Below are 11697 nucleotides of genomic sequence, written 5' to 3' on the forward strand. Positions count from 1 at the left end.
TTAAAACTGTAGAGATGACAGTGGACTTCAGGAGACATCCCTCAACACTGCTCCCCCTCATCATATCAGACAGCCCTGTATCCACTGTGAAGATCTTCAAGTTCCTGGGTACCACCATCTCCCAGGACCTGAAGTGGGAGACCAACATCAACTCCATCCTCAAAAAGACCCAGCAGAGGATGTACTTCCTGAGACAACTGGGGAAGTACAGTCTTCCACAGGAGCTGCTGATCCAGTTCTACACTGCAGTCATTGAGTCTGTCCTGTGCTCCTCCATCACAGTCTGGTATGGTGCAGCCACCAAACAGGACAGGAGCAGACTGCAGCGGACTGTACGGGCAGCAGAAAGGATCATCGGCGCCCCCCTGCCCTCCATCCAGGATCTGTACCTCTCAAGAACCAGGAAACGGGCAGGGAAAATCGTCACAGACCCCTCACACCCTGGACACAGACTTTTTGATCTGTTGCCCTCTGGCAGACGGTACAGAAGCCTGCAGACCAGGACCACCCGACACGGGAACAGTTTCTTTCCCCTCGCCATCTCCCTTCTAAACAGTTGACCTGTCACACTGCTCCCACTGCCAGACTGCAACTGCACCTTATGTACATTCCGTGGTATTCATTCCACCTCATTTCATTTCTGTATTTTATGTATATACGTTTAGATTAGTTATTTATAGTTGGTTTACACAGCTTTGTGTATGTATGTGTATGCATGTGTAATGTATATATAGATACGTGTGTGTGTGTGTGTGTGTGTGTGTGTGTGTGTGTGTGTGTGTGTGTGTGTGTGATTTACATTGCTGTGCTCGAGAGCCACCATCTACCGGAACCAAATTCCTTGTATTTGTCTGCACATATACTTGGCAAATAAACACGATTCTGATTCTGATTCTGATTCTGATTTGATTCAGTGTGTTGACCCAGGGTGAGATCTAAAACCTGCAGGACATCGGCCCTCGAGGCCTGGAGTTGCCCACCCTGCTGTACAGTAATGCTTAAAGCGTTTCCTGTACCCATCGTTTGCACTGAACACAGACCATCTGTGGAAACGTCACTGGTTTTCCTGTACATGAAATGTCAGATGATCACCAGACTCATTAAGATGAAGTTTTATGGATAAATAATGTTTGAATCAAATGTCCATTTGATCCATTCTGTAGTTAATGGGAAAACGTAGGATTAACATAGACTGTACATCAAAGATGGCTGTTGAGAGCAAGATGGTTACATTTTGAAGGCCCAGCATTACTGCTTCAGCCATGCTGGCTTTTTTCAGAGACAGAAATTACCAGCGGGTGGAGTGCCAGATAATTAGCCGGCTTGGTTAGCAAACTGCATTCATAGACTATGTGGGCAGACACAGATACCTGCTAATTAGTGCTGAATAACATCCAATTAAAATCCTAGAATTTCACTCATCAAAACTGGAGCACAGACTTCTTGGGTGGCATGTCAGTACAATTAACTGCACAGCAGCAAAATTATTGGTCAGATGATTGTATTACAAATGCTCCAAATACTCCAGAGGTCCAATTCAGGGACTCCAGTGAGGTGAAGCTTCACAGCTACAGTTACTTGTGCCATCCACCTGACAGTCAACTTAGTGAGATCCTTAAAAAAATCATTTTATTTAATTAATTAAATTAACAAACATTTTTGTGTTAGTCTGTAAACATCTTACTTGTAAAGTTGGGTATTTTAAACCGACTCGCTTTGAGACTGCCTCTAGTGGACGTTAGAGGAACTGCAGTTTGATACTTTTGCATTGTAACAAACTGCACTTCCTGTCCAAAGCATCATGTGTTCTCTGATACTAATAAAATCAGATATTTTGTCTTGAAGGATAACACGGGGAAAATAAATTTTTTTTATTTTATTTATTTTTTTATTTTTATTTTATTTGTTCATTTCAGGCACAACAAAAATACATATATTGAACATAAAGTGCACAAAACAAAAAACAAAATTTTCCTGAAAAGGAGTGGGACGAAGAAAACTTATTAAATCCCACCCCTATACTCACTCATCAACAAAAAAACAATAAACTTCCCGCAGCTACGCCCATCGTTGCAAACCAAACAAACCCATCAACAGCCCCGGGCACATGCAAGCATCTCAACGGCAGCTCGCAAACAGCAAATAGAACCTTCATAACTGAATACAGAATATATTAATTATAAATTGCGTTACCACAGGTAACAGGCAATTACATGGTAACAAACACACATACATATACATACATACATACATATATATCTACACACACATGTACATACATACGCACACACTTTTTTTTTTTTTTTTTTTGGAATCCATACCAGCAATGGTAAGAGAACAGACATTACAGAGCACACTAAAACCATCATTAAGTATACTGTGACCAAACCGACTGTTTGTAGAGGAATTTAAATCTATGAATACTTTTGCATTGTTTCAGTTGTAAACTCAGACTGTTCCAGATTTTATAAAGATGTGTATTTAATACAGTTTTATTTATATGGCGCCAAATCACAAAAACTGTCACCTCAAGGTGCTTTATATTGTAAGGTGAGGACCCTTTGATCCACTTGGTGAAAGTGGGAAGGAAAAACTCTGTTTTAACAGGAAGAAACCAGGCTCAGAGAGGGGCAGCCATCTGCTGGGACCAGTTAGGAGTCAGGGGAGGAAGTTGTATCTACTTTATTGTATATGTGATTTAAATATGCTTTGGGGCTTTTTTCTTTTTTTTTCTCTCCTTTCTCAGGTACGTCGGCGTGAGTCACCCGGTGTCTGTGCACCTTTACTTCCTGTCCGACCAGTACCAGGGTTACCTGGTCCATCATGTGGCTACCAACCAAGCCTCTAACCAGTTGGAAACCCTGGAGACCTGGGTAGCCCCCAAAGACCACTTCACCCTGACCAGCTCTCCACATGCCGCTAACAGGCTCCAACACATCCAGGTCAGACTTGTGTCTTTATGAGGACTCTCTTAACTAAACATAAACCTGGAAATCGTTCTGCAGTCGCTGTTTTGTGTTTATTATTACCTCAGTTTACATGCCTTAATATATTCTCAGTTACATAAATGTCCCAGGATGCTTTAATGTTTTGAATTTAAGTCTAAGAAATGATTGATCCCTGCAGGGAAGTAAAAACAAAGACTAAAAGCAAATATTCAAAAATTAGAAAGCAGGTAAATAGAAAAACATGTAGGTGAAAATACAAACCGGATTCCAAAAAAGTTGGGACAAGGCCATTTTCACCACTGTGTGGCATCTCCCCTTCTTCTTACAACACTCAACAGACGTCTGGGGACCGAGGAGACCAGTTTCTCAAGTTTAGCAATAGGAATGCTCTCCCATTCGTGTCTAATACAGGCCTCTAACTGTTCAATCATCTTGGGCCTTCTTTGTCGCACCTTCCTCTTTATGATGCGCCAAATGTTCTCTATAGGTGAAAGATCTGGACTGCAGACTGGCCATTTCAGTACCCGGATCCTTCTCCTACGCAGCCATGATGTTGTGATTGATGCAGAATGTGGTCTGGCATTATCTTGTTGACAAATGCAGGGTCTTCCCTAAAAGAGATGACGTCTGGATGGGAGCATATGTTGTTCTAGAACCTGAATATATTTTTCTGCATTGATGGTGCCTTTCCAGACATGCAAGCTGCCCATGCCACACGCACTCATGCAACCCCATACCATCAGAGACGCAGGCTTCTGAACTGAGCGTTGATAAACAACTTGGGTTGTCCTTGTCCTCTTTGGTCCGGATGACATGGCGTCCCACATTTCCAAAAAGAACTTCGAATCGTGACTCGTCTGACCACAGAACAGTCCACACTCCATTTTACATGATCCCTGGCCCAGTGGAAACGCCTGAGCTTGTGGATCTTGCTTAGAAATGGCTTCTTCTTTACACTGTAGAGTTTCAGCTGGCAACGGTGGATGGCACGGTGGATTGTGTTTACTGACAATGATTTCTGGAAGTATTCCTGAGCCCATTCTGTGATTTCCTTTACAGTAGCATTCCTGTTTGTGGTGCAGTGTCGTTTAAGGGCCCGGAGATCACGGGCATCCAGTATGGGTTTACGCCCTTGACCCTTACGCACAGAGATTGTTCCAAATTCTCTGAATCTTCGGATGATGTTATGCACAGTTGATGATGATAACTGCAAAGTCTTTGCAATTTTTCGCTGGGTAACACTTTTCTGATATTGCTCCACTATCTTTCTGCGCAACATTGTGGGAATTGGTGATCCTCTACCCATCTTGGCTTCTGAGAGACACTGCCACTCTGAGAAGCTCTTTTTATACCCAATCATGTTGCCAATTAGCCTAATTAGTGTTAATTGGTCTTCCAGCTCTTCGTTATGCTCAAATTTACTTTTTCCAGCCTCTTATTGCTACTTGTCCCAACTTTTTTGGGATTTGTTGACACCGTGAAATTTTGAATCAACATATTTTTCCTTTAAAATGATACATTTTCTCGGATTGAACTTTTGATCTGTAATCTACGTTCTATTCTGAATAAAATATTGACATTTGCCATCTCCACATCATTGCATTCAGTTTTTATGCACAATTTGTTTAGTGTCCCAACTTTTTTGGAATCCGGTTTGTATAAAAATTTAGAGTGAATCTCCAATCTCACAGGATTACATTCCCCAGAGAAACAAAAGACAGCAGAGACGTGAACAAGAGCATCCCACACACACGACCAATAGCCTCAAACAACTGTAGATGTGACTGTGACAGTTGTACCATGCTGGGACTCCAACAGTTCAATATTTCTGCTGCAGAAATGTTAAGTTGTGGTTTTATGACCGGCTAGAACAGGTTAATTAAAGCAGCTCAGACCAACAGTGAACGCTAACAGATCAGCCCCCTTCAGTGACGCTGACGTATTCTAGAGCAGCTTTCACACATTTTCAGCCAGTTTCAGGAGAAACCAGTTGGAATACTTTGTAAAGTTTTCCTTTGTCACAAGACAACAGCCAGAAGGAAACGACATCACGCGTAACAGTGTGACGTAAAGTCTATAAAAACGAGTTCTTGGATAGAAGGAGGTCACTGATTGTGCGAGCTCGATCTCATCGGGCGGGTCAGTTCAAAGCCGGGGGCCCTGGTGGCAAAACCAGCCAGCTTTAGATTGGATCAGCCACGCGGGACCAGCCTGAAGCTCTGAGGCCCAGGAGTCGACACTTCTGCTGTGTAGCTTGGGGCCAGACATGACATGCTTTAAAAGTGATCAGTAAAATATTAAAGTGAACTCTAAAAATATACAGGAAGCCAAAACCGGCCTGAACTAGTACTAAAACCAGTAAAGAAGCTGAGTTGGTGCATTCTGGCCTAACTGGAGGTGAGAGGGTGACTTTTTGTTGATACCAGAGAGGAGAGAGTTGGAGTAATCGAGCCTGGAGGACAGCTGGTAGGCTCTCAGGGTCTCGTATCAGTAAACGCGTCTCACGTGCACCTTTCTCTAACCGATGTCTAAACTCTGTCAAGCTGCAGCGCATTCGTATAGACAGCTTTAAGAGTCGTCTCTGACCTTTCCGCTGTTCAGGTGGGGACCGACTGGGATCCTAAGGAGCGTCTCTTCAGGAACTGGGGGCGTCTCCTGGGGCCCGAGGACGAGCCGGTGGCCGTGCAGCGCTGGAGCCGGAGCCAGAGCAACCTGACGGCTACGATTGTCTGGATCGACCCCACCAACGTCATCGCCGCCACCTACGACATCCTGGTGGACGCCTCCGCTGAGGTCACACACTACCGGCCGCCTCTCACCTCCCCGCTGAGGCCCGGCATGTGGACACTGAGGGTGCTGCACCACTGGAGCCCGCTGGGCCAGACCAGCTTCATCGTAGCTCCTCTGGAGTTTCACAGGCAAAGGCCGATACAGCAAGGTGGGTGATCAGACCTCATCCTGCTTAGAAGCGAGTGCAGGGTTTCCAGGAAATATACAGCACCAAGGCAGCTCTACCTGTAAAGAAAGAGTGCAGGTTTAAAACCTCCCTGGGATGGGAAGTCTCTGTTTTGTTCTTGTGCTTGTGAGTCAGACTTGGACTTTTACACATCATTGCAAGTTTTCTCATCTGTTTTGGCTACTAGGTGGACAGAAACTAAAGTTTACAGCCTCATACTTTAGTAGAAATTCATTGGTGGTTAAAAGAAAACGTGTGTTCTTAGTAATCAGAGTACTTTTATCCACTGGATTCATTTCACTTACATGCACAGCGAGTTATTTCATTTCATTTATTTATTTATAAAGCACATTTAATAACAACCGAGAGTCGACCAAAGTGCTGTACAAAGTAATAATTAAACAAGTTAGGCTTAAACCTGGCACAAAGTGTCGGCCTTCAGAAACTCTCCTGGAAACAAGTGTTAAAATTATATCTTCATACTTGTTCATGTCAATAGCAGATAATAGCCAGTACTTAAATTACACAGAGCAGAGGCCCTCCTGTCACAGCTGTCAGCACCATGCAAACATGTATTTATAGTGTCGTATCCAATCGCCCTCTCGCGCCCACACGGGGTCACCTCTGTCCGAATTAGCCTGCCCCGGGTTAACGGTCTGTTTGTTTGACCTCCTCGGGCCATGTGTGGGTATTCAGGGGATAACTGCATGACTAAGTAAAGCTCGGTGCACGAATAGACACCGAGGTTTTACAGGGCGCTGCTATGAAGTGCAGGTGGTGCGTGACGTGATCCAATCAGACTGTTGTTGCATGCACAGGCATCTGTAACTGGTGGCTGTACTTTAAAATAACAGCATTCACCTCCAATTAATTTAGAGAAGACTCCTCAAGCTTCTCGCTAATGAACTATTCCACCAATAATCATTAATTACATTTAAGCACTTTATTAGAAAGCTAAACAGTTCACAGTAAAATTTGCAGCATTTTTGTTTGAAATGTCCACTCCTAACATGGTTTTTATAATTAATGATAAACTAAAAATGTTAAGTGGTTTGGATTTGGTCAGATCTGTCTGCACAGCCCGTCTGAGGCTTTGCTGCACATGCACAGGACTGCGGGTCAGCAGGCTTTAAAAAGTGGCTCTTCGTATTGCAAGCTTCTTAAATTTTACTCTTGAAATATGCCTCATGTTGCAGTAATTAAAAAGATGAAGACTTACTGTGAAACTTACGAAACATTTTTAAGCAATAACGACTAAAAAAAACCTTTAAAATTCAGAAAAATGTGTAAAAGATAAAAAGCTGTTATAACTCTGATCCTGAATGGCTACTTGTTCTGTAGTGAAACCAGCATTCCCTGTAATGACCAGCAGGGGGCGACTCTTGGTTGTGAGACTGACTCTGAGAAAGACCCTTTTCATGACTTGAAGGATGATAAAGCAGAAGCTTACAGAATGCTAACCTCGTGTGCAGCATCCGTTAGTTTCTCACTCAGATCCTACTATTGCTTCCAACTTTTATATACAGTCTTTGGACCAGACCACCTCAGTCTGGATTTGGGCCGAGGGGAACCAAAGATACCTGAAAATAAATGAAATGTGCGTCTATGTTTGGATAAACATTTTCTGTGCTTACCTGCTTTTTCTTACCTGCGTCTTACGTAGACGGTGTTACTTTTTGTGGCAGCTCAGGTCCCCCATCATGACTACAGTTTAACTCAGACTTTCTTTGTCCTTCTGCTGTTGGACTCCAGAGGACGCTCTGCGGCTGCACGGCGGACCAGCCAAGAACTCCTACATGGAGCAGAGCTTCCACGGCCTCAACCCGGTCCTGCAGCTGCCGGTGAGCCTGGGCGCTGTCGAGGAGGCCGAGGCCAACGCCAGTCTGACGGGGGCGCCGTTGCGTCGCTGGCTGGACGGGCTGCTGGAGGGCTACTGGTCCGCCTCAGACGTCTGCTCGATGGGCCCCAGCGCCTGTCCGGTCATGCAGCGCTGCCGCCTCACCGCGTGGAGCTCCGCCAGCCCCGATCCGAAATCCGAACTGAGCCTGCCTAGAGAGGACGGGCGGATAAGGTAGCAGGCGGACGGACTGAGGGAGGATGAGGCGAGGGAAAATGAAGGAAAACACGGGGCTGACGTCCCGTTTGTGTCCAGTATTTATTTATTTAAAGTCTGTGGGCGTGAACAGAGAGGACAGATGGAGCATCAGAGGGAACAGTGGGAAGAGACACTGAGGAAAATCTTCTCCTTCAGTCCTCATTCGGTCTGCTCTCACTTTTATTTAGGACTGTGCGTGCTCGAGTGAGTGAGTGAAAGTGTGTTAAGAGTGTTCGAAGAACTTTATACCTCTTGTTGTACGAGTGTCTCCCTGAGTTTAGGGTCACATGCTGAAAACAGACGTGGTTGCTCGTTCTTTAGGCCCATTATTTAAAAACTACAACGTAAACCTGAATCAAGCCTCTAAGGATCACCGCAGAATGAGATTTCTCCACGCTACTAGTTTAAAACCCAAAATCAGCCTCTTAAAAAATAAAATCTGATTTTTTTTTTTCTTTTTGGCTCTGTGTGACGTCAGTGAGAAAGGATATGCACAAAGCCTGTGAGATAAACAGATTATTTTGAACACTGAATCATGCAAATGGAGTCCAAGAATAAAAATATAGAGCTGGAAGGGAGCAGAACAGCCCACTTTAAAGCACAGTATGTGATTTCTGAAAGCTTTTTTTTAATGTCCTGTTGAGCTGGAAAAATTTCCGTGTTTTTTCTTCTTTAAAAAGGAAAATCGGTTTAAGTAAAATTTAGAAATATTTAACTAATAACTGCTGACATTTAACTGTAAAAATGTTCTTTTTTTACATCAATGCCGTGTCTGTATGAATCATCCACAGAAGCAGCTGCCAGTAAGAATCAGCTGTAGATGGAAATCCCACTGCAGCGACGGTATCAATGATTTTCCCTTTAACCACCTTTCCAGAGATAATGAGCCTAAAATCAGTTCTCAGCAACCACAGATGTTCTCTCACAGAGCCAGTTGGGTATCAGGGGAAATTATGATTAATCTTTTAAAGTGCTAATTTATGGACAGAATATATTTAATGAGTTTTCTTAAGTTGTTCGGGCTCTGTGTGCGATTCGTGTTTTCTTGCTGTGCCATGTCTGAATCCCTCAGACTTGAAGTGAGACGTCCGCTGTGCTGGAAGAGATCCGCGTCCTCTTTCCTTTAATCTGCACACATTAAAAAACGACAAACTTTCTGCTGTACAAACGGCTACCCGACTAACTTATTCAAAACTTTTTCTTTTTTTGTTTGTTTTTTTACATAAATGGGACCAAAGCTGGAGCCCAGCAGCTCTGAATGAGTTTTAAGAGTCTCTGAGCGTGTGGGGCGTGAACAGGACGTGTCGGTTCCACGCAGGTCTGTGAGGGTTACATTTATTTACCGTTACATTAAGCGGCCGTAATGTGTTGAATTTAAAACCTCTGCAGTTTAATACCAAATTCAACTCATTTATTTTTTCTATTCAAATCCAAACCTAATTTGAAGATTCAGAGCCATTTTTACATCCGGTGTGTATTTTTCATATATCGAACGAATCTATGTAAAGCTGTATTTTGTAAAAACCTGACAGATGATGTACAGTTTTTAAGTTAATGAGTATTAAGATGCAGATGTTTGGACTGTGACGGTGTCGCAGAAGTGGTGACGTTGTGTGAAAACGTTCCTGAGATGTTCTGACTCTGGAGGACGGTCCCAGCCGAGGGCGTCCCGCTGTGCTTCGCCGCGGCTCCGTCCGTATGTCCGCCCAGCCTGTTCCTTCGTCTCCTCTTTATCGTCGTCTCTCGCTGGGAGCTGTGCTGCTGTGCCTTAGCTGTTCTCCTGTCTTTAGGAAACCCTCCTGAAAGCGTCTGTAATGTCTAAAAACTGAAAAATTAAAGACAAAGATTTGTTGTGAATGCCTTATAAATGATCTCGGTGGTTTTAAAGTACAATTTCTAAAAAATAAAAACAATCTCCTTTTAGTTTGTGTCGGACCTCATGTCATACGTTCATGTGACCCAGAGTCGGTGCAGCTTTGTATTTACTAATGTTTTTCATTTTCTTTTGGTTTTTAATTCAGTTATTTTTAAAGTCTTTTTAATAATGTATGGAGGGCGTGTGTCAGACACCAGATTTAGGAAAATCAGAGCTGTTACAATAAAAAATAAAAACTGTTACATTTTCTGTCTGTTAACATCCAGAGTCACACATCCATCAACACCTCATCAGGAAAATTTTCATATGTTTGACAAAGTTATTACAACTAACGATATTTACTGTTTTGTTTTTTTTTTAAAAATTGTTTTCTAAGTCACAAGAATTGTTTCAATTTTACAGACTAGTTTTATTTTAACTATTTTTTTCCAGTCTAGTCTCAGTTGAACATAATGGCCTTGAATTGATCTTCAGTAAAATCAGGATTTGAGGCTTGCTGATTGAAAACACTTATAGATCTGCGTTGCCCTGTGGAGGCAGGGCGGAATGGCAGAAATGATTATCTGCCTCTTAACTCGGCCTACAATCAGAACTACAATTCCTCTTCCAGGTACGACACTTCATCATCATCCTCAAATTCACCACCACTGATACTATTACTGCTGTACTACAGAAGCCAAGATAAAAATCCTCTCCCCGCCAGAGATGACCTGATTTCTCAGGATCCAGAAGGATGTGCTGATCCTGATCAAACTGTTTCCTTATTTGTATTTTGTCAGTTTGTCTAAAAAAATAAAAATCCTTTAAAAAAAATAATCTGGGATCAGCTCTCCTGGATCCTTTCATCCTTGGTCCAAGTATCTACTAAAGCACTTTGAATAACTTCGAGTGATGCTGTTAATAACAATAATCACATGAGCTCCTCGGTGAGGGTCAGGAATAGCGCGCAGATGTTGAGGATTTCAAATCAGCAGTGAATGAAGAACAGCCAGAGGAGATGAAGTCATCACCACAGCTGATCGATGACACACAGCCGGAAGGACAGGCCTGATGATCGGGACCACGTGACACCAATTACATCTCAAACAAGTCACATTTATGCTTCAAGGCAGTTTTTACATTTTTAATAAATACCATTTTAATTCATATATTTCCCTTTTTACATAAACGATTTAATCTCTTAAGCGTGTGCTGTAGAAATAAAACTTTACGTTCTTTACAATGAGCAACTTCTTCAAGCTCCCACCGTCAAAACACCAAAGGAGGGAATATTTGTGTGTTTTTGGAATAGTTCATTCTTCCAGTCCACCATTTAGGACACTTTTCTTTTCGTCACCCACCTGTAGTTTGTCACGTGATAACCTTGTCTGAGTATAAATTTTGCACCAACCATTCAGGCGTCGGCTGAAAACACAGAACATCCCAAACACAGTAAAAGAAGAAAAAAAAAGAAAGCATTTGTTCAATTTAAGACAAAAATTCTTCCTTTTTACACCGTCAGTCACTAACAGCACTGTCGCCCTCTTGTGTTCAATACTGATATTACACCAGCCCCTGGACAGCTGGCTGGACGTGTTTGCGTCTCACAAATTAAATCTTCTGCTGCTTTGAGGGCCGTTTGACAAACTACAGCTACAGCCTGCAGTGGAGGAAAGCCTCAAGAAATAAAACCAAGAAAATCTTAATTTATTAAACCAACTGTTGCAGCGACAGCAGGTAAAACTCACCTGTCTGAAAATACCCTTTTCTTCTCCTCAGCACATCAGCGGGACGGTACCTGAGCACCGAGCTCAGGTGTAACTCATTAGTCCTGATGGCTGCG

The 11697-nt window shown here is 43.0% G+C and overlaps 1 protein-coding gene across 1 annotated transcript in view; it reads left to right on the forward strand.

Moving 5' to 3' along the window:
• The window catches only part of LOC134626561 (xylosyltransferase 1-like), a 43669-nt gene extending 32997 nt beyond the window's left edge, over positions 1–10672 (forward strand). The window contains exons 9-11 of the mRNA XM_063472487.1: positions 2747–2942; positions 5550–5886; positions 7657–10672. Of these exons, the coding sequence (XP_063328557.1) occupies positions 2747–2942; positions 5550–5886; positions 7657–7979 (856 nt within the window). The 3' untranslated portion in view covers positions 7980–10672. The remainder of the gene's footprint in view (positions 1–2746; positions 2943–5549; positions 5887–7656) is intronic.
• The last annotated feature ends 1025 nt before the right edge of the window (positions 10673–11697 follow it).

The sequence above is a fragment of the Pelmatolapia mariae genome, linkage group LG4 (genome assembly GCF_036321145.2).
Source record: "Pelmatolapia mariae isolate MD_Pm_ZW linkage group LG4, Pm_UMD_F_2, whole genome shotgun sequence".
NCBI classification, from domain to species: domain Eukaryota; kingdom Metazoa; phylum Chordata; class Actinopteri; order Cichliformes; family Cichlidae; genus Pelmatolapia; species Pelmatolapia mariae.